This window comes from Apodemus sylvaticus, chromosome 21 (genome assembly GCF_947179515.1).
Source record: "Apodemus sylvaticus chromosome 21, mApoSyl1.1, whole genome shotgun sequence".
Taxonomy (NCBI): domain Eukaryota; kingdom Metazoa; phylum Chordata; class Mammalia; order Rodentia; family Muridae; genus Apodemus; species Apodemus sylvaticus.
In genome coordinates, this window is record NC_067492.1 from 5,403,932 (window position 1) to 5,431,002 (window position 27,071).

Sequence of the window (27,071 nt, forward strand, 5' to 3'; positions counted from 1 at the left end):
CCTTAACTAGCACTGCAGCTGGGCAGATATCTACCCTCTGTGGTATTAAAAATCTATTTTCTTATCGATAACCCCAAATTATAGCTTACTATGTACATCTGGCCTGCTCTTAACTCCGGTTGTCCTTGAAAGCCCTATGTGAGAAAGACAGACCTGTGTGCACATGCGTGTGCGTATATTCTCACATACTGGGGATATAGGTTCCTGTCCTGTAAGCTACTCTGGCAGTCCACCTCTTTCCTAGGGTAGCCACCCTCTTTGCCTCTAAAGACCCTGGGAAGGGCTTATAGAGATGGTTCAGTGGTTTGGCTTACTTGGTGTTCTTGCAGAAGTCCCCAGGTCAGTTCTCAGCAGCTACATGGTGCCTCAACTCTAATTCCAAAGGGATCCAGTACCTTCTTCTCGCCTCCACAGGCACCAGTGCCAGACATACCTGTGGTAGGCAAAATACTCATGTATAAAATTAATAATTTTAAAAAATTAAAACAAAGCAGCCCAGTGTGGGAGTGCATGCCTCTGTCCTGAGGCAGAGACAGGTCAGGTGGGTTTTTATGGGTTCAAGGTCAGCTTAGTCTACATAGTGAATTTCAGGACAACCAGGGAAAGAAGGAGTAAAGGGGGAAAGGGAAGGTGGGGGAGAGGGAGAGAGGAGGAAGAAGAGAAGGAAAAGGGAGGGAGGGAGAGAGAGAGAAGAAGGAAAGGAGAAGGGAAAAGGAGCTGATCCCGGAACGTCAGCGTCAGCACCGTATTCTCTCACACTAAACTCTCATTGTCTCCTCCTACTTTAAACTCCAAAATGATTAGCAGGTGGGGAGAGAAGGGGCCATGCCTTTGGCTAACATCAACTTTAAATACGAGTAGCTTAAGATGTAAGAGAAGAATTAATGCTGGCCTTTGATGTAGAGTAAATACAGACCTGCAGCTCCCGTTGTCCTTGTCCTCAGACAGGCTTGAGCTCTCGACCTTGATAAAGGAAACCATACCCAAGCCAACAGGCTCCTCCGCTATACCGAGAGCCTCTGTGTTATCCTTCCTCACCTAAAGGGCTTCCACCATTTAATAGTTTAAACAAAATCTGTATTATTTGCATTTACTAAAATCAGAGGCTTTGAGAACGTTCAGGAGCACAGTGCTGGGCAGTGCCTATAGAAGTCTAGCACTGGTACCGCCCACACAGCTCAGAGTGGAGCTTTGTGGTTGGATTGTAAGTTGGATTCGTAGGAAAATGACATCAGTTGCTAGGCTGACTTTGGGTGGCCAGCTCCCAACAGTGGGAGCATCGGTGAAGTGCGTAACATTTTCTTAGCCTCTTCTCAAGACCATCTCCCAGCTGTTGTCACCACCTGTGGGTCATCGTCCCATGTGAGTGTGGGCTCCTTCCTCACTGAATCTTGGTGTCTGCAGACTTGCCGCCTTCCCCGGCTACTCAGAAAGGATGTGTGGTTAGAAGTAGAAAGAGGGGGTGCTGCAGGCGTGCTGAGTCAGCAGAGGGAGCCGAGTGCTCAGCTGCAGGCCTAAGAAATAGTTTCCAGCCAGGCGTGGTGGCGCACACCTGTAATCCCAGCACTTGGGAGGCAGAGGCAGGTGCATTTCTGAGTTTGAGGCCAGCCTGGTCTACAGAGTGAGTTCCAGGACAGCCAGGGCTACACAGAGAAACCCTGTCTCGAAAATCCAAAAAGAAAAAAAAAGTAGTTTCAAGGAAACGGTGTAATTTCTCTCTGGCTGTAATGATTTTACATGTCAAATAAATTATTACCTCAGCTAGCAAAGTTTTGCAGGAAACCTGGCCACTTCCCCAGCCCAGTGTTTCTCAACCCACGGGTCTCATATCATATACATTTACATTATGATTTATAACAAAAGCAGACTTGTAGTTATGAAATAGCAATGGAATAATTTTATGGTTGGGGGTGTCTGCAGCATGGGGAACTGTATTAAAGGGTCACAGCAATAGGAAGCTTGGGAGCCGCTTGTAACAAGTAGAGTGCTTGGCCTGGCACAGCAAGCACAGACTAAGTCCTGTGAGGTCCATGTTAGCACCCGTGTGTCCCTGGCTTTGTTGTTGATCAACAAGAACTGAGAAAAGAAAGGATACTGTGGAGCAGTGTTCAGGACAGACCCGGGAAGTGTGCAGAAGGATTAAGGGGCCAGAATGAACAAACTGGGTTGGATGTAAAGGTTTTTCTATTTGGGTTTGCCTTGCAGTTGTCTGTCTGCAAAGAACTCCAGCTGCCCCCTAGCGATTTCCACTGGAGCGCTGACCTGGTAGCACTGTCTTACGCTGCAACCTCAGGTGATGTGCATTCTGTTCAGGTGGGTGACTTAAAGATGATTGAAGGGGCTGTCAGGTGGATGGGAGGTGCGGGGGGGGGGGGGGGGGTAAGAGCCACACCCAGCACCCATTTTGGTTGACTCATAATTGCATGCAACTCCAGTTCTAGGGGATCCGACCATCTTTGCTGACCTCTGCAGACACCTGCAGGCAGGCGGTGAACGTACAGACAAGCAGGCATACACGTATTTTTTAGAAATCTTTGTTTACAAAGCCGATCTAGAGCCTGGTGGAGGTGCACACTTTTTAATCCCACCATGAGGAGGTGGAGGCAGGCGGATCTCCATGAGGGCAGAGCCAGCCTGGCCTTGTCAGCTTCCAGGCGGGCTAGAACTAGACCAGGCAAGCTAATGTCTCAGACAAACAGTGCTTTCTGTAAAGTAAGATTATGAAGCAACAAGGTACAGACTGAGGGAATACTCATAAATCCAAGTTAAAACAGAGATGGCCCCGAGGTTAAGAGCACTTGTTGCTTCTGCAGAGGAACCCAATTTAATAGCCAGCAGCCACATGGTGACCCACAACCATCTGTAACTCCAGTCCCAGAGAACTGGATCCCCTCTGATTTCCACAGGCACCAGGCGTGGACATAATGCACATATGTCCATGCAGGCAAAACCACTCATATACATAAAATACATAAATGAAAGAAAGAGAAGAAAAAAATTAAAGCAGGGCAAAGTCCTCAGTAGACACAACTTTACCATAATCACGTGAGGAGCTGTTTGGCACTGTCAGCCATTAGAACAGCACACACAGCATCAGTGGGGCACGGCTGCACAGCTGTAGAATGGCTGATGAGCCTGACGCTGCAGACTCCGGTGCATGCTCTTACTCTAGGTTCCCAGGTTCGTTTTCTCTCCCCCCCTCCCCCAGCCCCCCTCTTGAAGGCATGGTTTCTCTGTGTAGCCTGGCTGTCCTGGAACTCACTCTGTACACCAGGCTGGCCTCACAGAAATCACCTGCCTCTGCTCCCCAGTGCTGCGATCTGTAACCTAGCTTCAGCTGAGGCTCCTCCATCTCCCTGCTCCCTCTCCCCACTTAACCCCTCCCACCCGCAGATCACATGTGTATTAGCAGCCTCATCACCCTCTACACTGCTTTTTTCTCTTCCCTTTTTAGTTTCCTGGCCTCTGTGCTGTGTGCACACCCATTGCCACATAAGTAAAAATATGTTACAAAAGCTAAGATTTACATGTGAGAGCAAACAGAGTGCTTTTCTTTCGAAGCCTGGATCTCTCAGTTAATAGAATAGTTTCAAGCTCTGTCCATCCACCTGCAAATCTTATAATTTTGATTGAGAAATGGAAAGTTAACACAAAGGTCACTTTGTTACAACAGTTTTATTTGCAGCCCTGGGGCTGGAAATGACCCCGTGGGTCCTTTGACAGACAGCTCAGTCACAGGTGCATGCAGTAACTCAGCTAAACCTCAGGGAGAGCTGAGGTGGAGAAGCACAGTTATGGTTCAGTCTGCTGCTGGCGCTCTCTGAGTTCTCACAGTGCCAGAAGTGTAGAGATGGAAACTGGTTCCTGGATAAACCCGGGGAAGGGCGGCCGTCGGGGTCTCATCCGGAGTGGGATGACAGGACTTTGTGTCCTTAGGATGGGTGCTAACACCATCTGCACACAGGGAGATTCACATGACAAAGGCAATTTTACTGTTGCTTATTTTTTAAAGAGTTTTGATGGGCATGGTTGCACACAGTTGTAATCCCAGCAGTTGAGATGCAGAGGCAAGCAGATCTCTGAGAGTTCAGGGCTTCAGAATGAGGCCTTCTCTAAAATAAATAATTAAATATATAAAATAACAAAACTGAACTTAAATTCTTGTTTTCATCAGTGTCTTAGGCTCCTGCTTATTAGGCCTTCTTGCATTGTTGCTGATGACTGTGGTTTTGTTTCAAGGCTGTTTCTGTCATGGTTGCTACCAAAGAGGGGTCCATCCGCTACTGGCCCAGTCTCGCTAGGGAAGACACCTACTCAGACACCTGTGTGGATTTGGGAGGCGAGAAGATGTGCAGGTTCCTGACAGCTGTGCAGGTGTGTATGGGGGAAGCTGAAGTGTGGGTGTGTAGGGAGGTCAGAAGCTGGGAGTGTGGGCTCTGAGCAGGTCTAGGGACCTGGGAGCCATCAGGGCCAGGCCAGGCAGAGAACAAGGTGAGGGCCATAGTGTGTCCTAGAGCAAGGGACAAGTCTTCGGACAATTACAAAGGCTCTGTTAGAAAGGCTTATGCAAGCTGGGTCTGGTGGTGCATAACATTAATCTCAGCACTTAGGAGGCAGAGGCAGGTAGATCTCTGAGTACCAGGACAGCCTGGGCTACATATAGAAACCCTGTCTTCCCCCTCCCTCCAAAAGAGGTGGGGAACTAATTCTCTTAGACACTATAAGAATACTTGCTGATATCTACTCTACAGTTAAAAGCAATGCAAGGCTGGCCTAGCAGGCACAGGATCCTTGATTCCATCCCTAGAACCACTTAAACCAGATGTAATGGCCCATGTCTGTGATCCCAGCATTCAGGAGGACAGGGAGTTCTGGGTCATCCTTGGCTACCTTGGTGAGTTCAAGGTTAGCTTGGAATGCATGAGGCTGCCTCAAAAGAAGAAGAAAAAGAAATATAACATTTGTTGAACATACCAGTAGTAAACCCTTCATTTAAAGCTCAGATTTTAAAGATGAAATTTATTTCTTCTGTAAGAGTATCTTTGTGTATTAATTAGTGAAAGGATTTGGTATTTATTCACAGGGAGGAAGTTTCATCCTGTCCTCCGTGGGGAGCCAGTTGATTCGATTGATTCCTGAAAGCTCAGGAAGGGTTCACCAGCACGTCCTGCCCCAGGGCCAAGGCATGCTCTCAGGGATTGGCCGCAGGGTTTCTTCCCTTTTTGGGATTCTGTCCCCTACTAGTGACCTCATGGTAAGTTTATAAAGAACTCCTTTGCACTAGGCTGAATGTTTCCCTCGACAGTGGTATTGCCTTTGTATGAATGTAAGCCACTGTGTTTCTGTTCTTGTACTTTTATGTGTATGACTGTTTGCCTGTATATATTCCCGGCTGCCACATGGTTGCCTGGTGCCTGCAAGAAGCCAGCAGAGAGCACCAGAGCCTTTGGAACTGGAGTTACAGCTATCTGTGAGCTGCCATGAGGGTGCTAGGAATTCAATTTGGGTCCTCTTGAAGAACAACAAGTTTCTCCAGCCCTGTTGTGAAAATGTTAAGGTTAAATTTGGCTGTGTATCTTCTCCCACTCCTCTGTCTGTGTGGCGTCTCCCCCTTTCCCCACTGCTGACCTGGCATGTAGGGGATGTAGGCCTAGAGGTGCCAGCTTCTCTGGTTCGTTCTCTTGTGAAGCAGAGCCCTTTCTTCAGTGAGCCGGAGGGTGAGGTAGTCACTCAGCACACTCCTGACCTCACTTGGCACTCTTCCCCTGAGTCATGTGTAAACACAGATTTACCATCTCTTCATCTCTGCTCCTGATAATGAAGCTGTCCCTTTTCTCAGGTGGCCTGGGTTTCCAACCTCCGTGATAGTCTCTGCTTCTCTCCGTTGCACATCAGTGGTTCTCCAGCTGTTTCTGGGTGTATCTTCAGCCACTGTTCTGTCAGTGTCCTGTTACACTCCTAATTACAGGCAGGGACAGCTTCACTATTGCTCTCTTGTGCCCTATAATAGGAGAAATGGAGACAATGGGGGGTTTAAACTAAAAATCATTGTGCACATAGCTTAACATCTGTTTTGTACCAAAGAGTCTACTCATGCAAACAATGACCATGTCTAATAAGTGTCTTTCTCCCTGCCTGATTCCCTTCAAGTTCTTCTCTCAAAAGCCATAGCCATTGTCTCCAGGACTTACTAAGTTTGTAAGCCACTCGAGCCTCTGTTGTGGCTTCTTTAAAGAGTTCTTATGTATTTTTCCAACGTAGTAAGACACTGGTTTTCTGAGGACTGTAACTTTCCTATCTCCCAACTCTGCTTTCCAATTCTGCTCTTCCCAGGCCTCTTCTTTGGAGAGTTGGTTTTGCTTTCAAGGTCTACTTCCTGCAGAGCCTGGGACAAGAATTATAGTCAGAAAGCTATAAAGCAAATGAAGTTGGAGTCGGTCTCAGCATGTCCCCTTTCTCTCTGCACAGCTGGCCAGTGTTCTGTGGGACAGAGAACGATCAAGTTTCTACACCCTGACCAGTTCAAACATCAGCAAATGGGAACTGGATGACTCTGCAGAGAAGCAGGCCCACAGTTGGGATCTGCACAGGACCCTGAAGGAGGGCATCACCGATGCCATTTGGGTAAGGATCAGCAGTGTCCACTTCTGGTTTGTGCATCACTCACGGTGTGTGACTGCTCGTTCTCTCTTTGTCTTTTGGTTACCTGAGACAGGGACTCACTCTGTGTAGCCCAGGCTGGTTGTGGACTCTTTAAGCCTCCTGCCTCAGCTTCCCAAGTGCTAGGACTGTAAGCGAGCTTCACCACAGCCAGCCCATCTGCCTCATTTATTTGAACACGGTTCCATGTAATAAGTAGATAGCCATTAAATAAGTATAAGTAGGTGTTCAATTCCTACCTCTAATAGGCCTCAGTGGTTAGCCTGTTGATTTATGAGGTGGCGAGATATAAGACAGTCTTGTGTAGCTCAGGCTGGCCTCAAACTCATTATGCAGTTGATCCTCCTGCCTCTGCCACCTATTCACTAGGAGTATAAGCATGTACCCAGCTGACCTAATGTTCTTTTAAAGACAGGATTTCACACTATGGCCCTGCCTCTCCTGGAATTCACTCTGTAGACTGAGGTGTCTTCAGTCTTACAGAGATCTGCCTATCTCTGCCTCTTAGGTCTAGTTTTTAAATGTTCATTCATTGCTCGTGGGCACGACATTTTGCCAGGTGCTGGGCACAGTAGTGGAAGAAAAGGCACAGTAATTACTGGGAGCTTACACTTTGGTGTTTCCATTTAGGGGTCTGAAAGTAACTATGAAGCTATTAAAGAAGGGGTCAGCATTCAGTATTTGGACTTGAAACAAAACTGGTAAGTATCTAACTTGTCCTAAAGAAGTTGGATAACAGGTTGACATCTTTGCTGTGCTGGTGATCTTCTGGTTACTGAGCCTCTGAGAGGTCTGTTTCTCAGGTAGTGAGGTTTGTTCATGTGGGAAATTGGAACATTCCTCAGCTATAAATAGTGTGTTCCTGCCCCATTGGACTCACATCCTCATGGCTTGCACAGCTGGCCCAGCTCTGTCTTTATTCCATCTTGTCCCGACCCTCAGGACAGCCATTCCTGGAACTACCTAAGAAGAGGGTGAAGGGGCAGAGACACAAGAGACGGACAGCAAGTCTAATCCCGATCAAGCTGTCAAAATTTTTATTTTACACAAGTCAATATAAAGGGACGCATACAAGGTTTGGGAGGGGTAAAGGGGGAACAATTTCAGGGGGTTGGCATCATTTCTAAGAAACAGTTTCTTATAATTTCTGGGTAAGGCTATTGCTGCTAGAATTTTGGCATGATAAAACGGGGTCATGAGGATTTGAGGTGGAAAGGGGTTGCTATAGTAACCTATCCACAGATGAACTTCAAAAGGAGGGGGTTTTGAGATTTACGTAGGAATGGTTCCTGGCATGAAGATCTAAGTGAGAATGACTCCTGGTATTGAGGTCTCCTGGCATTGAGATCCAGGTGCGGATGGCTCCTGGTATGAAGAGTTCTTGGCTTTGAGATCTAAGTGAGGATGGCTCCTGGCACCATCTCAGGGTGGTGCCAACACCCCCTCCTTTCTTTTGCCAGGGGAGTGCTGAACAGTGGTATCTTCGCTCTGTGGAGACATTGGTTCTCGTCACTGCCAGTGAAGGAGCTCTTGTGTCCCATGTTCAGTGATGAAGCTGTTGTAATGCGGCTGTGTCCTCCACTGCCAGGTAGACTCAGCCTGGTTACACATGGGTTGAGTTTCCTCTTAGCAGCAGTTCTCAGATCAATTTGTGGTCTCAGCACTCCGGAGCCTGGGGCAGGGGGTTTATGGTTCCTGGCCAGCCTGAGCCATATACAAGACTCTATTGAAAATAAACCAAGATGAAGACTTTTTTGTTTTCTTTTTTGAGACATGTTCTCACTATGTAGCCCTAGCTATCCTGGAGCTTCTTACTTTGTAGACCAGGCTGGCCTCAAACTCAGAGCTGCCTGCCTCTGCCTCCAGAGTGTTGGAATTAAAGGTGTGTGACACCACCATACCTGGACCATTGAAGACGTTTCATGTGTTTGAGTCGTGTTTACTGTGTTCTGGTTTTGGTGTGGCAGCCTTGTCCTTGTTTCTCAGAAGGGTCTTGAGTTGCCGCGATTAGGTGAGGTTATCTCTCTGGCACTGTCGAGTCTGTTAGCTTGTCTCAACAGGATCTGAAAACCTGTAAAAGTACCCAAGAGGGAAAAGTGATAGTATTATCTTAATTTCTACAAGCATTATTAAAGACCATATTGTTTTTGGGAATTTAGGGTGAGGCCTTTTCTGATTGAGAATGAGGATAAAGCATACATCAGAGTCACTGCCCCGAGACTCCACTCCTCTGTGTTCTGCTTTGACAAGTAGGAGCTTGGGAGACTCTAGCTCTTCGTCTCAGTGACTGTCCTCACTCAGGTCCGTGAGCTCTCCCTGATAGAGTGCGTGGGCTGCTTCTGTGTGAGAACGTTCTGTCCCTTGTTCTCACTGGCCCTTCCTGACCTTTCGCTGTTCTTCCACAGCTACAGCCCGAGTTCACATGCTCAGCAAGCAGGCTTAGGAGTTATTAGTGGGTTGTTATTGACAAAGTTCTGCTTTCTTCACTTTAGATGTAACAAGGTTAGCTTTGTTTTGTGACAGCTTTGTAGCACAAATTAGCCTTGGTCTTAGGGTTCTCCCAACTCAATCCCTAGAGCACTGGAACCCCAGCCATGGGCTATCATTCTTGGCTGAGATTTTCCCATCTTAAGTTTATTAATGTATAGATTTTTTTAATTAACTTAAAATTTTTTATTTCATATGCATTGCTGTTTTGCCTGCATGTATGGCTACGTGAGGACATCAGATTTTCTGGAACCAGAGCCACAAACAGCCCTGAGCTGCCATGTGGGTACTAGGAATTGAACCCAGGTCCTCCGCAAGAGAAACCAGTGTTCTCAGCAGCTAAACCATCTTTCCAGCCCCAGTGTGTAGATTTTTATATAACCTGTTTGTCAGCTTTTATTGATCTGCAGAATTGTGATTGGCTACTTACCATTTTCACTGCCTAAAATAACTTCATGGATTTTGGGGGATTTTGTGTTGGGGAGATTTGTTTTAAGACATGGGCTTACTGTGTAACTAGCCTGGACCTCACAGAGATCTTCCTGTCTTTACTTCCCAAGTGGAGTCTTTGTAGAGGTTTTTGTTTTGTTTTGTTTGTTTTTCTAAGATTTATAGCCTCTCTGTCTTTCTCTGTCTCTTTCTACACACACACACACACACACACACACACACACACACCTGCAGCTCTCAGAAAATATCATATCCCTTGAAGCTGGAGTTTCATGCTTGTGAGCCTCTGATGTGGGTGCTGGGAACTGATCTCAGGCCTCTGAAGAGTAACAAGTGCTCTCTTAGCGGTTGAGCGGTCTTTCTAGCACTAATATATCATATATATTATAAAATATATTATTTACATTTATATTATAAAAATTATAAATATATAAAAATTGTGTGTGTGTGTGTGTGTTTCCAAATTAGGATCATGGGTGAGAAAGTTGTGAGGGAATCCCAGCCCTAGGACCACTTCTTAAGAAGCCACCTCAGCAGCCCTGGGTAAACAAACAGGTGCTGCTTTATGGCATTCGATCACCGTGACCTGAGGAATGGACTATGCTAATTCCCAGACTAAAATTTTAAGTCAGGTTGATTGCCCTGTAAGTCACACATCGGTGATATTGAGTCATCTTGGTATGTAGTTCTGAGGTTTGGAGTTATTTGCTTGCTTCTTTGTGTGAGACAGGCCCAGGCTGGCCTTGAACTCCATTCTGTCTCTATGCCCCAAGTTACAGGTCTGTGCCGCCATCCATGCTTGATTTTAATTCTGTGAGTCCCTTGCTAAGTGCTTATAGTCCAGTCATCTTAACCATAGTCCTGGCATAGAACAGGATGAGTTGCTCAGGGCTAGAGCAGCATCTCCTTACATAAGGCAGAGTTTGAGCCTCACTATAGGTGGTGGTGAAGAGAAAGAGATCAACTTTCCTCCCTTTGTGCCCCTGACAGTTACTGATCCGTTCTTCAAAGTTCTGTCTTTTTCAGAATGCTGCATAAATGGACTCGTGCTGTATAATATAGCTTTAACATGGTGGATTTAAAATTGATTGAGAAATTTCTTCGTTTTCATTGCCAAATAGTATTCAAGAGAAAATATATGTAGATTATATAAGGATTTATCTGCTCTGCTCAGCAGTTGAAGACCTTGGGTTGTTTTCAGGTTGGCTACTGTAATAAAGTCACTGTAAACATTTGCATTAAGGTAATTGTGAGAATTTTCTTTTCTTCCCTTGGGTATTCAAATATCTAGGTTCAGGACGCTAGTTTGTATGGTGAGTGTGTATACTTTTGTAAAAATCTAGCATTACTGTTTACAAAGAAGCCTGCATTGTATAATGGCATATTCCTTTGGACCACCGTGAGTTTCAGGACAGCCCTGTCTCAAAACAAACAATAACAACAAAACCACAGACACCAAAGCCTCCTTTCTCTCCCCACTCCCCTTTTCTAGCGATGGGCTCCTGATTTTGGCAGCAGCATGGCACCTGGGAGACAACCCCTGTCTTGTCTATTACTCTGTGATCACAGTGGAAGACAACGGTAACCAGATGTCAGATGCAGTCACCGTGGAAGTGACTCAGTATAACCCACCTTTCCAGGTAAGTCAGATTACAAGGAGGCCACAGCACACCAGAGTCCTGTACAGCCATTGGTGTCTTTACGGTTCATTTGCAAGATTTGGAAATAGTTGTAGATATTTTTGCTTTTCGGTTTTTCATCTCACTCTCTGACCCAGTATGAAGTAAAGAAAGATGATACTTGGGGTTGGAGAGATGGCTCAGAGGTTAAGAGCACTGACTGCTCTTTCAGAGGTCCTGAGTTCAATTCCCAGCAACCACATGGTGGCTCACAACCATCTGTAATAAGATCTGATACTCTCTTCTGGTGTGTCTGAAGACAGCAGTGGTGGTGTACTCATATACATAAATCAATCAGTCAGTCAATCAGTAAATAAATAAATCATTTTTTTTAAAAAGATGGCACTGAAGGCAGCCCGGGCCAGTCCCCTGACACTTGTGCTGTCTGTCGCTCACTGTTGAGTGGAGGGAGTTTGATGGGGAGCGGCATGCTCTTAACACTTGGATTCAGGTTTTGGGGTGTGTATGTGTTGGTTTGTATTTGAGATAGGGTAACTGCGTAGTCTGGTCTGACTACATCGTCAAGATATTTCTGTCTCTTGTCTCCCAAGTTGTTGTTATAGGTGTGTGCCATTGTGTCTTCCTGGGATTCAGTCTTGAGACCTTTATATTATAAAGAAATCCATATACCTAGGGGATGACTGTGTTTTATGGACTCTACAAAGTAAGTCACCAGAAGACAGTGTCACTAGTGTTGAGTATATAAACAAACACGTTCTCTAATAACTAACAGTTTCCAGGGAAAGCCATGTCATTTAGCTGATATGGCATCTAATTCTCTTAAATCTTTACTTACTTGAGACAGAGTCTCGCTGTGTAGCTTGGCTTATCCTGGAATTCAGAGTGTTGCCTGCCTCTGCCCCTGGCGCTGGTGTTAGGGTGTGTAACCATGCCTGGCCCTTGCTTGTTTGCTTTTGGGGTCTCCATGTGAGTGCAGTGCTTGCAGAGAGCAGGGACATTGTATGTGCCTCTGGAGCTGGTCACAGTTGATTGTGAGCCATCCCCATCCCACAGCGATATGGGGACCAAGCACGACTCCTCTCTGAGAGCAGCCAGTGTCAACCACAGAGCCCTGTCTCCAGCTACTAAATCTTTATTCTTTTGTTTTTTTTGTTTTGTTTTGTTTTGTTTTGTTTTTGGGGTTTTTTTTTTTTTTTTGATTTTGGTTTTATTGAGACAGGGTTTCTCTGTGTAGCTCTGGCTGTCCTGGAACTCACTCTGTAGACCAGGCTGGCCTCGAACTCAGAAATCTGCCTGCCTCTGCCTCCCAGAGTGCTAAATCTTTATTCTTAATATACTTGGTTATCTGAATCCCATGAGAAAATCTGTTGTTCTTTGATTTCTAACAGGAATAAACTTACCATATGTTTCAGTTCAATATAACTGGAAATCATAGCTCAGTGTCATTTAACTTTTCACAGAGTGCCGAGGAATATAAAGAAAACAACTTGAGAATGGATGTCGTACAGCTGCACTTTAAGGAAGTGCTCCTAATATTGTTTTAGGGACTAGAGAGATGGCTCAGTGATGAGGAGCGTTTGACGCTCTTTTTTTTTTTTTTTTTTTTTTTGGATTTGGTTTTTTCGAGACAGGGTTTCTCTGTGTAGCCCTGGCTGTCCTGGAACTCACTCTGTAGACCAGGCTGGCCTTGAACTCAGAAATCCTCCTGCCTCTGCCTCCCAGAGTGCTGGGATTACAGGCGTGCGCCTCCACCACCCGGCACATCTGCCGCTCTTATGTCTAGTAAGTTTGTACTTGTATTTCTTCCTCTGATTTCATATGTGAACAGATAATTTCAAGGGTCTTGTATATCAGAGTGTGTTTGGGGGCCTCAGACTTGAACATGTTTGATGGTAGAACAAGAATAGCGTGGTGTGGTGGCACACGGTTATTAGGATGCACATGCCTTTCTAGAGACAGTAGGTCCCAGGAGGTTTAAGGGCAGCCAAGCACACAGAGCAAGTCTGTGTCTTCAGAAACAAAGGCCGGAACCAAAGCGTTATTTTCTGCATCTGCCAGTATAAAAATAACAAATTAGAGCTTTTAGTTTCTCATTTGTTGCAAACTTTCAGTTATAATCTTTTTGCTTAGTTGGTTGGCTTTTTGAGATAGGGTTTCTCTCTGTAGACCAGGCTGACCTGGAACTCACTTTGCAGACCAGACTGGCTTCAAACTCGGAGAGAGATCCTCTTGTCTCTGCCTCCCAAGTGTCCAGATTAAAGGTGTTTAATCCTGCCACCACACTTGGCTTATCTTAACTTCATAGCAGAGTTTTAAAATTTTGCTAATTGCTACCAGGCGGTGGTGGCACACTCTTTTAATCCCAGCACGTGGGAGGCAGAGGCAGGTGGATTTCTGAGTTCGAGGCTAGCCTGGTTTACAGAGTGAGTTCCAGGATAGCCAGGGCTATACAGAGAAACCCTGTCTCGGGGAGAAAAAAAAGATTTGCTAATTGCAACTCAACAAATATTTTTATATAAGATAAAATAATATCAATCCATTTGCCCTTGTAGCAAAATACCTAAGACTGGATAATTTATAAGTTCTGTAGGTTGGAGGTCCCAAGTAAAGGTTCTCGTGGCTGTGTTCCCCATTCTCACAGGCAGCACCTTTTTGGTGCACTTATTGAAGGTAAGCAGGCCCGCCCAGCAGAGCCCTCGCCAGCCTCCATGTTAGCAAGGTTAGCAGCTCAGCGTCTGAGCTCCAGAGGAGACAAGTATCCTGTGATAGCAGTGACTGTGAGCCTCCCGTCCTGTTTGTGAATCAACAGTACATAACTTTCACAAGGATAATCAGTGAATGAGAATTTTAGCATTTCTGTGGAATGGTGTCATATAAACATGGTTGTGAAAACCACACAGATATTTTTGTCTTAATTCTTACTAACTATAATCCTAAATTTACTGCTCAGTCTGAAGACCTGATTACATGTCGGCTGATGGTACCAAACTTTTCAAGCCAGATGACCTATCTTTACATGGAGAATGCTGTCTTCGTGTGCTCCACAGGGACTGGGAAGTTTTCTCTTCCTCAGGAGAAGATTGTCTTTGATACACAAGGTACGTTAAATGACAAGATGGTTCTTTCTTCGTTGAATTATATTTTGCCTTTGTCAAAATTCAGTCAATCCTATGCATATGGTACACTTGGACTCTTTTGTTCTACTTTTATGTGTATCTATTCATTCACCAATATTATCCAAGTTTCAGTAAGTCTTTTTAAATAAAGATTTGTTTATTTTATGTATGTGAGTACACTGTAGCTGTCTTCAGATGCACCAGAAGAGGGCATTTGATCCCATTACAGATGGTTGTGAGCCACCATGTGGTTGCTAGGAATTGAACTCAGGACGAAAAGCAGTCCGTGCTGTCAACTGCTGAGTCATCCCTCCAATAAATTCTTAAATTCAGGCACTTTGACCAACTCATTAGCCATTCTTGGTAGTTTCTCTTCTTTTATTGTATTGTTTTGCTTCTGGTTTGTTCCTGCCAGTTAGAAATGCTAATACTGTTTGAGCAGCTGAGTTCACAGCCATGCTGAATGCCCAAGCTGGGTAGAACTCCACAACTGTTTTCTTTACAGGCAAAATTAGCGTAAAAGATGTTTTTCTTTTCCTCAAAAGAGACCTCGGAAATAAGCACTAAGCCCGAGAGAAGTGAGAAGTGAGCTCCTCTTGGTTTGTGAGGCTCTTGCTCTGTGTTAACACTGTTCATACTCGTTTGTCCAGCCCTGGCAGGAAGAGTCCTGGGCGCGGCCTACAGCACAGTGCAGATACTGTCAGGCGGTACAGCCTCCTAGGCTGCTACAGAGGACAGAGTCTAGGCAGGGCCACATAGAGCTGCGTGGTGGTCCCATATTGTAGGCTGTTCCTAGGGCACAGAGCAGCCTGCCAACTGCCTGACTTGGCCCAACAGAGGCAGACCATTAGGCAAGAAGCAAGAGGGTGTCACAGGGCGGAGATGCTGTCATGAGTTTGCAGAATAAAGAATTTGGAAGAATCGAGGAGGGGCTTTGCACACTGTTCCCTTGCAGGGACAAGCTTTGGTTTGGTTTGTTCGTTGTTTTGGTTTTTTAAAGATTTTTTTATCTGCAGGAACAGGGGTACCAGTGGAAGCCAGAGATGGTGTAGTCCCTGGAGCTGGAGTTCAGGGTGTTGTAAGCCTCTCAGTGAGGTCACTAAGAATGGAACTCCAGCCTTCTGCAGAGACAGCAAGGGCTTTAACCAAGTCATTGCTCCTGCCCAGTTGTTTTTGTTTTTCAAGTGGAAAGGCAGTCTGATTCATGGAGTAGGAATAGGATCTTTACTTAAGTGTCATAAGCAAGAAAGGTGACAGGCCATCAGGGTAGTTGGGGTGCTAAATCTGAGGAATTCATCTCTGCAATCTTGGTGTATTTTTTTCTTAGGAGATGGCATTTTGGGCGCTGGCTCCTGTGGCGGTGTTCCTATCCTTTTCTCTAGGAACAGTGGTCTGGTGTCTGTCACTCCAAGGGAAAATATATCCCTGTTAGCAGAAGACCTGGAAGAGTCTTTGACCTCTTCAGTTGGTGGACGGGGCAGTGAGGTAAAGATCCAAAGATCAGTTCACATTTCCTTTATCAGCACCTTCGCACCAGAAGAGGCAGACTGTCTAGAGGTCTGGGAAATCCGGCTTCGGGTTCTCTTGTTCCCATCTCTCGGTCTTCTTTCCCAGAACAGCTGCGTGTAGGTGGCAGCCATTCCTTCTGCTCTTTGCTCTGTCTCTTTGCGTAAGGACGTGGAACAGCTCTTACTCCCTCCTCTCCTTTTTCTTTCCTAGGAGAGGGTGCAGGGCAATACTTGGGGTGGTTCCTGGGCCCACGGGACAGCGCCCATGGCATTGCGCACACTGTGCAGCCGTGGGATTCAGCAGCTCCTGAGGGTGCAGGTCGGGGAGTTTCCCGTCGTCACCTCAGGAAGATGGAGGCTTAGCCTGCTGTTTTCTTCTCTGTCCGGACCCTAAGGTCCTGTCCCCACCTATGCCAGGCAGACCTGTGTACCACCTCACGTAGATTCTGGGGAATCAAACTCAGGTAGACAAACTTGCATGTCTGTATTCACTGAGCCCTCCCAGTGACACCAGAGGATCAATTCTGAGAGTCTTTTTTTATTTTATTTATTTATTTATTTATTTTGGTTTTTTGGATTTGGTTTTCTTGAGACAGGGTTTCTCTGTGTAGCCCTGGCTGTCGTAGAACTCACTCTGTAGACCAGGCTGTCCTTGAACTCAGAAATCTGCCTGCCTCTGCTCCCCACATGCTGGGATCAAAGACGTGTGCCACCACTGCCGGGCGAATTCTGAGAGTCTTAATGAAAGATAACTTTTTCTGTAAGTTTGGTTTTTTTTTTTTTTTAAAGATTTATTTATTGTTATATCTAAGTACACTGTAGTTGTCTTCAGACACACCAGGAGGGGGCATCAGATCTCATTACAGATGGTTGTGAGCCACCATGTGGTTGCTGGGATTTGAACTCAGCACCTCTGGAAGAGCAGTCAGTGCTCTTAACCACTGAGGCATCTCTCCAGCCCAGTTTGGAGATTTTTAAACAAAAAATATTTCAGTCACAAAAGGCTAAAAATAATATTTACAGATTTTTTTCATTTAAGGATTATATGAAATATAGAAACATTTTTTAGGCAAATATTATTTTGACACTAATATAACCAACTGTGTTTCTTTCAACAAACTCCAAAGCTGCTAATATAGACAAATTAATTGATAGTTCATTTAAAAAAACTGCCCACTCTTGTATACTAATTCAGTAATCACAGAAGCTAGTAGAAAACTTTTAGTAATGCCATAGCAACTCATATTTGTGTAGTTTGTAGTATGTGATAATCTGAAATTTAATAAAAGAATATATTGCCTTATCTTGTAAAAAGAGAAAAAAGTTTGCAAAAATATTTTCATATTTGCCTAAAATGTCTCCTCTTCCACTGAACTACATGACAAATTCACATATTTGATTTTGTTCATCATAAGACACTGGCTTGTCTAACGTCTTTCAGACTGGTATTGAATTGTCTTCTTGCCTCATTCTCCTCTGGGTTGGAGTGACAGGCATGCGCTCCTGTGTCTAAACTTTGTGCAGACGGTTTTCATAATTAAAAGTTGAAGTGAATGAAGCCAGTCATGGTGGTACAGATCTTTAATACCAGCACTTGGGAGGCAAAGACAGGTGGAACTCTGTGAATTAGAGGCCAGCGTGGTCTAAGTAGAGAGTTCCAGGTCAGCCAAGGCTGCATAGTGAGACCCTGGATGCTGGAGAAATGGCTAAGCAATTAGAGCAGCTGCTGCTCTTGTTGAGGACCTGGGGTTGATCCTAGCACCCAAAAGTGGCTCAGAACCATTTCTAACTCTAGTTTCAAGATATCCTGTTCTCTCTTCTGGCCTTTGACAGCATCAGGTACAGCACACGAGTATACAGATATGCATGCAGTCAAACACTCATACACATAAAATAAAAACATTTTAAACAAAAAAGAAAATTGAAGTGACTTGGCAGTTTATATGGACTGTGGTGTATTTTAACTCCCATTGGTGGTCATGTGGCCGTGTAGTAAGTAGTACTTACCATGTTCCTGAATTCCTCTTAACACTGTTCCATTTCTTCTTAGTGCTCCTTAGACCTACCTATTCAGCCATGTCATTCCCTGTGTGCTAATGCCCATTGTGACAAGCATAGGACAGTTGGGACAGTTCTGAGTTACCCACCTTTCCTGCAGAGCTCTGCCTGGCCATCAGCAGTCGGCTCTGGGTGTGTGATCTGTCTATCGCAGGATCATCCTTCAATTCGAATGATCCTGTGCCTTCACTGCTAAGCGATAGCTTTTTTTCTTGGCAGAGTATGGTTTTTGAGACCACCACAAAAAATGAAACTGTAGCCCATGAAGACAAGACCAAACTGCTTAAAGCTGCATTTCTCCAGTACTGCAGGTATAGCACTTTATTTATTTATTCTTTTAAGATGTCTGTGTGTGTGTGTGTATGTGGGGTGTGTGTGTATGTGGGGTGTGTGTGTGTGTGTGTGTGTGTGTGTGTTTTCATAGAATCCACAAAAGGGTATCAAATTCTTGGAGCTGGAGTTATAGGCAATTGCGAGGCACCTGATAAGGGTGACGGGAACCAAGCCAGGTCCTCTGCAAGAGCCAGTGCTACTCCTGACCACCCCCACACATCCACACACCTCCCTGTTGCTCTGTAACTCAGGCTGGCCCTCCTGTCTTGTCCCTCTAGTGTTGGATTTGCAGCTCTGTGCTCAGCTCACACGGCACATTTTAAATCACAGCGTGTTGTAAATGGATTATCCTTAATGTAAATATTAGCGAAGTTAGTCCCCAATACCTACACAGAGAAACAAAGATTTAAAACTGCACCTCAGTAGCTGAGCAGTTAGTTAGATGATCTGTCTTGACCTTCTATGCTAACTTGGCTCCCTCCCAGCCCATCCTGGCCACTTGGATATTATTACTGATCTGGTTCTTTGGGCTTAGGTGTGTTTCCATGATCTTCCTCCGATGCCTTCCTCACAACTGCAGACCCTCCATCCTCCTCACTTACCTGAATATCTCTTTCTTCCCTCTCTCTTTCCTCTGGTCGGCAGACATCCCACCCTGTTCTCTGTTCTGCCCAGCCACTGGGCAGTCAGCATTTATTGACAAGGTAGAGAATGAATGGTAAGAATTGTTGACACAAACTTGAGATAGGAGATTCTTGGTATAAGTATTACAATGCCCTGTCCAGATTGAAACTTGATACGAGGGCAGAAAAAGCAGTTTTTGGTTAACCCAAGAGTAAGCCTCACACAATGTACAAAAACATAAGCTACAGCTCACCATTGTGTGGGACACAGTTTACTGATGCTTGCTTGTGCACTGGTGGGTAGGGTCAGAGGATGCTACTTCGAGGAAATTTTTCTGGGTACTGGGGTTCTATAAGGTTATCTGAATCTGACAGCCGACAGAGGCCCCACAGAGGTTGGGAGCATCGCATCTTAACACAGCCTTCATGGGAAACAGTGGCCATTAAAATCGGCAGTCCTGAAGACAGCGGGCAAGGTCTCCCTTATAAAGAATCAAAGCAGATGAGTTGCAGATTGAGTTAGATGGGGGTTAAAGAAGGATCTGTCTCCTTCAGTCAGGGTGTAGTTACCACAGAACCCAGTGGTTCTTCAGGCTTGCTGAGATTCTGCAGTTTGGCTGTTGGAGATCAGGTCAGTGGCAGTTGGCAAGTCCCAGCTGTGCTCTCATTGTGCCCGGGTTCCGACGTGGCCGTCTCTGTGTACGTCTCACATTTCTAGGGCCTTGGCAGCAGCTCCTCACTTCCTGTAGAGTATGATCGTTGCCTTGACATTTGAGACAGGTAACCAATGGGGGTATCTATTGAGCAGCACCCTGGCCTCTCCCACTAGAAGCCAGTACCACACTGTCCTTCCCCTGTTTAACCACATTGTCTCCAAACATTGTCACATAGTCCTGAGAGTCAAACATAACAGATAAAACTTTCAAGTGTTGTCTACTTTTTTAGCTTCATATTATTTGGTTTTCATTTTTCTTTATTCAAAAAACGTAAGTACAAAGTATTTTGTTGATGAGAGTTTGGGGAAGCATCTAAATTATTGGTTAGGTCTTGTGCAAGTAGATCCCTATAGCCTGTAGGAAGCCTGGGGCTTCAGCCCCAGTAGTCGACACCCCGAGATCACTTCAGCCCCTTTCATCCTGACCACATGTCCTTAGCACATGAGTCACGTACGCAAAGAGCTCCGGGAACTTGACCACCCCACTGTCTTACTGGCTGGCTGGGCTTGTTTGTGGAGTGCAGGATTCCTGATATACTGGAGTATGCTTGGTACAGTAGCCTTAGAACTGTGCCTTCTAGGTTTTAGGGCATGCGTGTACAGTGGTTCCCATTTTATTTTATTATCAGCACCTTTTCTGCCTGTTGCGTACTTTCCTTCATAGGCATGATTGATTTACATTTGAATAGAATTGGGAAAATCATGGCCATGCCTCACCTTCGAAGTGTGTCTCTTGCCAGAGCTGTGAAACTGTAGGTAGGATGGTTACTGATTTTGGCAGTTTGGTCCTTTGTAGGGTTGAGGAGAGGAGTGAAGGAGCAGTAATTTGCCTTGCACGTCTTGGTTTGGAAGGATGAGTTTTTAGCATTTATTGCCTCTCCTGCCAAGTTCTTAGGCCCTGACCTGTCATCCTCTCCCTCAGTGGTGCAGGATGGTGCACGCTCACTTGTGAGACTCCAAGCTTGTCAGTCTAACACTGCCTTGTTTATGGTCGGCTGGACTCCCTGTCCTGCCCACATGGGGGCACCACTAGACAGTGTAGTTTTTATTTATGGCCTTGTATTGCATGGTTCAGTCTTACTAGAGAGAGTTGGGTTATTTTATCTTGCACAGATTTTTAGTGATGGTCTTGTAGACTATACATAATAATTCAACTAGCAACTGTACCTTTTATTTTGGTTTCTTTTTTTTTTTTTTTTTGGATTCAGTTTTTTTCGAGACAGGGTTTCTCTGTGTAGCCCTGGCTGTCCTGGAACTCACTCTGTAGACCAGGCTGGCCTCGAACTCAGAAATCTGCCTGCCTCTGCCTCCCAGAGTGCTGGGATTACAGGCGTGCACCACCGCCGCCTGGCTTATTTTGGTTTCTTATGGCTACCATAAAATTACCATAAACTCTGGCTTATGGGGCTCCCACTGCAGGATGAGTAGGGCTGCACGCACCTGGAAAGCTTGCTGATGCTGCTTTTGTGTTTGCCTTTTCCCAGAGTTTCTTTTGAGGCAGCTCCTTATGTAGCCTAGGCTAGCCTAGGACTTGAGATCATCCTCCCTCAGCTGCCCCCCTAGTGCTGGGGTGTCAGACTTGTCTCATTACTCTCAGCACACGACTGTATAACAGCTGCAGGCACTGGAGATCATCTCATCCTCATCTTAACTAGTCTTTCCCAGATAGCGTGCACTGAGACTTCGGGTAGTTGGTGTGGGGTTGCCCACCCTTGCAGGCAGTTTGCGGTGTTTCCAGAGCAGGGTTCCCAGGTACAAAAGAGGCCTCAGCTTAAATAGTCTCAGGAAGTGTTGCTAGACCCAGTGCAGCTAGACCCTAGACCCTAGACCCACAGCTAGACCCAAGAGCTCTGCTTGTGAGTGGCTCAGGGCCAGGACCAGGAGTTTTAGGAAGTGGAACACTTCACAGTAAAAAGCATCATTCTTCTACTAGAGTTCTGAGTTACTACCAGATCCTTCTAACTTCCCATACTTGACAGAACTAGAGTGTTGCCTGCTCATCCCCTGGGGCCCTGGGGTTGTGTGCAGCCGTGCACAGTTTGCAGGGCTGTGCATGTTTAGATCTCTTTCATTCCTTCTCAGTGTAGGCCACATTTACCTTCCTCTTGGCCTGATTGGTATCTGGCTGTTTTCTCATGACTCTGTCCAGTTTACAAGAGTCCTATTTTTAGGGGCTCACTGTCCTTTAGGCTGTTGCTCTGTAACTTTTTCCTAAACTCTCTTAGGTGTACTGGCTGGTTTTGTGTCAACCTGACATAAGCTAAAATCATCAGAGAGGAAGGAGTCTCAGTTGAAGAAATGCTTCCATGAGATCTAGCTGTAAGGCATTTTCTCAATTAGTGATCAGTGGGGCCCAGCCCACTGTGAGGGGTTTTGTCCTGGTCTGGTAGTCCTGGGTTCTATAAGAAAGCAGGCTGAGCAAGCCATGGGGAGCACACCCTAGCTCAGACTCTAGGTGGCCTCTGTTCACACCTGATGCGGCTTCCTTGCTGACCACAGCATGCCTGTGGCTGGCTGACACCCACTTCATTCCCCTTGGCCTCTTCCCCCAGAGAGCTCGCCTTTCCTCTGAAGGGTTACTGTCCTTCCTTGTGCTTGCTGGTATATTAATTACTTTCCTCATAGTTGTGAACAAATACCTGCCAGTTTTGAAAAGGAAGGACTTAGAGCTGACAGTGACCGTCCCTCATAGGGAATGGTCACCACAGGGGAGGGTCACCACAGAGAATGGCGAGTGCGTTCCATCTGCAGTCAGGAAGCAGGGCAGAGATAGGCTTCTTTAGTTGCACTTCATGTTTTTACTTAGTTTGGCCGTTGACAGAGTCTTCCCACCTCAACTTAGAAAACTCCAGAGATTTGTCTTGAAGGTGATTCTAGAGCTTGTCGAGTTAACAGTTCTGACCTTCTGTGTCCGAGCCCTTGCCTGCAAATATTGAGTGGTTGAGTGGTCTGACTTATGCCATCGTGACTTTCTAAAGCCCAGGGCTGATCTCTGTGTCCCGGTCATTGTCTAGGGCCCACCCTGACAGGATCCAGTGTACTGATGAGTGTGTACCTGCACAGAAACTTTGTTCTTGTAATAGTGACAATCCTTTGGGCTGAAGCATGTATGTGACCTTAACCTCACTTAGCGTGTCTACGGGGAGCTCCTTAACCTCACTTAGTGTGTCTATGGGAAGCTTGAGAATGTTTCGCCTTCATGATACATTCATGTTCCATTCACTGCAGGAAAGATTTGGGCCGTGCTCAGATGATGGCTGATGAGCTGATTTCCTCTCACACTGACTTGGAGTCGGACTCTGAGCTAGACAAGGTGGTGACTCAGATCAGCGTGGACCTGATAGATGACTACCCAGCCTCAGACCCACGCTGGGCAGAGTCTGTACCCCAGGGTAAGTCCACCTGATTCATTATGGTGGAGGAATTAAAACGGAGCCCAGAGCGGAGAGGAGGGTTGGTTCCACGCCACATACTTTTAGTGTCTCAAGCAATTGACGGTAGCCTTCCCCCTGGGACGTTCTGACAAGGACCCCAAACACATGGCCTTGTGTGTCAGAGTAGAACGAGTCATGATTCTTAGCATTTTAATCTAAAACAGCTTGGTGGCTATGTTAGTCAGGGTTCTCTAGAAGAACAGAAACAGTAGAATGAGTAGGGACATGGAATTTACTAGAGTGCCTTACAAGCAGCAGTCCAGCAAGTCCACATGACTGGAAACTGACAGAAAGTTCAACAATTAGTAGTTGTTTAGTCCAGAAGGCTGGATGTCTCAACTGCTCTTCAGTATACATCAGAATCTCAAAGAAGGCTGGGCAGTGGTGGCGCACGCCTGTAATCCCAGCACTCTAGGAGCACTTCTGAGTTCGAGGCCAGCCTGGTCTACAGAGTGAGTTCCAGGACACCCAGGGCTATACAGAGAAACCCTGTCTCGAAAAAACCAAATCCAAAAAAACAAAACAAAACAGATTCTCAAAGAAGCCGGCTCTTGTGCCAGTGAAGGAGTGGCCCTGCCTGTGAGAGCAGGAGCAAGCAGGCCGAGAGCAAGCGTCAAGTCCCCTTGTCCTGACTTGGCTGCCATGACAGGGTATGGCCTTAGAATGGGTCTTCTGACCTCGGATGATCCAGATGTACGATGGACATTCCTACCAATCTCAAATGATCCAGTTAAATAAAGATCCCTCACAGGTGTGCCCAGGGGCTTACGTTTTTTGTTAATTCACATGTGTTCGAGTTGACAGCCAAGCTTAGCCATCACAGAGGTAACTTAGTAAGCCTTTGGTACTTACTTGCTCTAAAGTAAATCATTTCAGCACACGCTAAGCACTGGCTAGTAGGAGCTCCCAGGTGTTGGAGAAATTCTTGGTATTCGGAAGTATCCACCTCGCCTCCTCCAGCTGTCCCAGGTGACGACCCTTAGGCTGCTCTGCATTCTAGTTACTAGAAGGTGTCTCAGATTCAAGTTTCTCTCCACACCGAGATCTGTTTCCTCGATGTCTGCTGAGCCTTACCAGGGACTTAGGGATTCTCCTTTCTGCTTTCTTGGAGCCAAACCATCCCGTGGCACCCAGCGCACGTTTTTTGTTTTGAATAAGTACGATGTCAAGACTACTAGGTTTTTCTCTGAGTTTAAAGGCTCTTTTGACACAGGGTCTCACTTTGTAGTCTAGGATGTCCCAGAACTCACTATAGCCTGGACTAGCCTTGTAATCTGCTTCTGCTTTACCAAGAAGTCACATTATTAATGTCAGCCACTGCTGACTTACATATCCAGTTCTACAGCTCTGTGAGTGACGTACGTAACTTCTGCTAAGGATTGGTGCTCTGCTCTTTTAGATCCTCTTAGCTTGTTTCTTTCTGTCTGCTTCTCTTCTGAAAACAGTTTTGTATTCACACTCTGCTGCTGTGTTCCGACAGAGGCCCCTGGGCTGAGCAACACCTCACTGATCATTTTGCACCAGCTGGAGGACAAGATGAAAGCTCACAGCCTCTTGGTGGACTTCCTTCACCAAGTAAGCCTCAGCAGTGGGCTAAGGGGGGCTGGCCCTCTGGCCCTCATTCTGGGCATCCTGGAGGGACCTGGCTTATGTACTTATGCAGACATAATAGTTGCAGGGCCTGTGCCCACGTGGGTGTCAGAGGACAGCTCTCAGGAAGTGTTTCTTTCTGGTGATCAGACGGCGCCTTTACCCACTAAGCTATCTGACAGCCTAAGACCAGGAATTTGTAAAATCAGAATCTCATACAAACCTTTTTAACTCTTTTATGTAAAAACATGGATTTTTATACACTGATTCTGTATTGTCAGGAGGACCTTGACCATAACTAGATGGAAGGGATCAAGAAGCTATCTTTTTGCAGTCTGTGGAGGGCAGTCACACTGAAAGCCTGTGTGATAAGAGCTGGTGACAAGTGTGCACACACCTGCTTATCAGAAGCCACAGGCAGCCGGGGTGTGGGCACTCAGTGACTTGGAGGACTCAGTGGAGTCCCAGCTGCCAGCAGCTCTAGTTGTGTGTGCAAACCCGACACTGTTTATCTTCTGTTTGCACTCTTTTCTCTGTCTTGTAGGGGCCTTTTGTTTTGATTTTTAAAAACAAGGTCTCGCTGTGTAATCCTAGCTGTCTCAAAATTCACTGTATTGATAGGCTGGCCTAGAGACCCACCTACCTCTGCCTCCCGAGTGGTAGATTAAAGGAGTGAGCCATCATGCCCAGGTCATCTCCATAGCTTTGTCTCTGAGCAGGAAGCATTTGCTGTCACAACCAGGACATGGCAACAGCCCAGTGCTTTAAGGCAGTACTTTAGTATTTGACGCCACTCTCCGATTGTAATGGGGTAGGAAGTGATCTGTTGCCATGGCTGTGGACCCTGGTGTGTGCTGGAATGATCTTAGTACAGCTGCAGCTTTCCTCCGTGCTCCCTGAGCACTCCCTCACAGAGGAACTGCGCTTTTAACTTACCTTTGAAAGAACAGGGAAATAAGTTCAATTCATATAACGGTAACTTTTACTTTAAGAATCATCAGCCAGTCGTGGTAGCAGATGCCTTTAATCTCCCTACTCAGGGACAAAGGCAGTCAGATCTCTGAGTTCAAAGCCAGCCTGGTCTACGCAGTGAATTCTATCACAAAAGAAAAGAAAGAAAGAAAAGAAAAAGCCATGGCGTGGAACAAGCAGGTAGAATGGAGACGCATGGCTGCCATGAAACGCCGGCTGCTAAAGTCGTCTGTCGTGTGCGAAGTCAAGGCGCAGCCTCAAAAGTGGCCTGAGCCCTGTGTTTTGGGGGAATTAACAGTTTGCTTAAGAGGGGTTATTTTGTTTGCTTTGGGCTTAGGGTTTATGTAGCCTGGAATATGTAACCAAAGCCAGCTCCTGATCTGACATTTACGGCTGAGCCATCTTGCTGCACTCCCACACACCCCCTTGTGTTTTTTAAAAGTTGCCTGCTATGGCGTACAGAGGCAGAGGAAGCGGTGAGGGTAGGGGAGATCAGGTCACCTGTTATCGAAGAAATGCTGCTTAAGTGTGGAAAGCGGATCATCCTTACTCCATGAGTCTTGGCTGCTTTCTAGTTCCAGTTACTGTAATGTTTGATATAGAAACTAGATCCTGGCAGTCCACAGGAACAGGGCTCCTCCTTCTAAAGTCAGGGCTCTGGCGATCACCCCACAAGACGGTCATTCCAAGTCTTCGTATCCCAGAGGTCCCTAGTCCAGGGTAGTAATCCAGGCACAAATCAGAACAGCCATTTGATCTTCGCGCTACCTAACCAGTGGTTTGAGACGTGTGACAGTGAGGTGACTGCCGTGCAGGGAGCACCGGGAACAGTGTCACCCAGAGGAGGTGACATTGCAGGGGGAGCTCCTGGGAGAATATGGCCACATTCTCTGAGTGCCGCCTGAGAACACGTGCTTGTTTTACTCTGTTTTTGCGAGGTCGGCTTGTTTAGACGCCTGGGCTCTTACCCAGTCAGAGGGACACCGATGAGCACCCGACTGCTGCTCTGTGAGCATGCCGAGAAGCTGGCAGCCGCCATCACGCTCAAGAACCACCACTCTCGGCTGCCAGACCTGGTGAATGCGGCCATCCTGCTTGCCCTGAACAAGAGGGAGTGCGAGGTGCCTGCCAGCCTGACTCCTGCCGATGTCTTCTTTCGCGAGGTCAGCTGCGCCCTAGTGCTTGCCCCCTGTGCCTTCGCTGAGCTGTGCTGTGTGTGGACATTCTGGGCGGGGCAAAGTGTTTAAGGTCTCATTGCCATGTTTGCTGTGTTTGCTCCCTGCCTTTCGGACGTTGTTACTCGGTGTCCTCTTCACTGCCTGCCCTCCAGGAGGGAGTACAGTTGATGGAGAAAGGGGCTCCCCCATGACCATCAAGGAAGCGGCCTTGTTCAGTAGGCTCTGGGGTAAAGAGTTGAGGCATTCTGCACATAGCAGGTTGGAGCAGCTGCTCTGCAGCCTGCTGACGGTTTCACTTGGTGAAAGA

At 46.3% G+C, this 27,071-nt stretch overlaps 1 protein-coding gene across 1 annotated transcript in view; it reads left to right on the top strand.

Annotated features, from left to right (window-relative positions):
- Positions 1 to 27,071, top strand: part of Nup133 (nucleoporin 133) — a 49,346-nt gene that overhangs the window by 3,719 nt on the left and 18,556 nt on the right. Inside the window, exons 4-15 of the mRNA XM_052166693.1 lie at positions 2,206 to 2,313; positions 4,240 to 4,374; positions 5,084 to 5,254; positions 6,469 to 6,624; positions 7,291 to 7,361; positions 11,090 to 11,237; positions 14,188 to 14,335; positions 15,681 to 15,838; positions 18,139 to 18,230; positions 22,819 to 22,982; positions 24,505 to 24,599; positions 26,525 to 26,749. Coding sequence (XP_052022653.1) covers positions 2,206 to 2,313; positions 4,240 to 4,374; positions 5,084 to 5,254; positions 6,469 to 6,624; positions 7,291 to 7,361; positions 11,090 to 11,237; positions 14,188 to 14,335; positions 15,681 to 15,838; positions 18,139 to 18,230; positions 22,819 to 22,982; positions 24,505 to 24,599; positions 26,525 to 26,749 — 1,671 coding nt within the window. The remainder of the gene's footprint in view (positions 1 to 2,205; positions 2,314 to 4,239; positions 4,375 to 5,083; positions 5,255 to 6,468; positions 6,625 to 7,290; positions 7,362 to 11,089; positions 11,238 to 14,187; positions 14,336 to 15,680; positions 15,839 to 18,138; positions 18,231 to 22,818; positions 22,983 to 24,504; positions 24,600 to 26,524; positions 26,750 to 27,071) is intronic.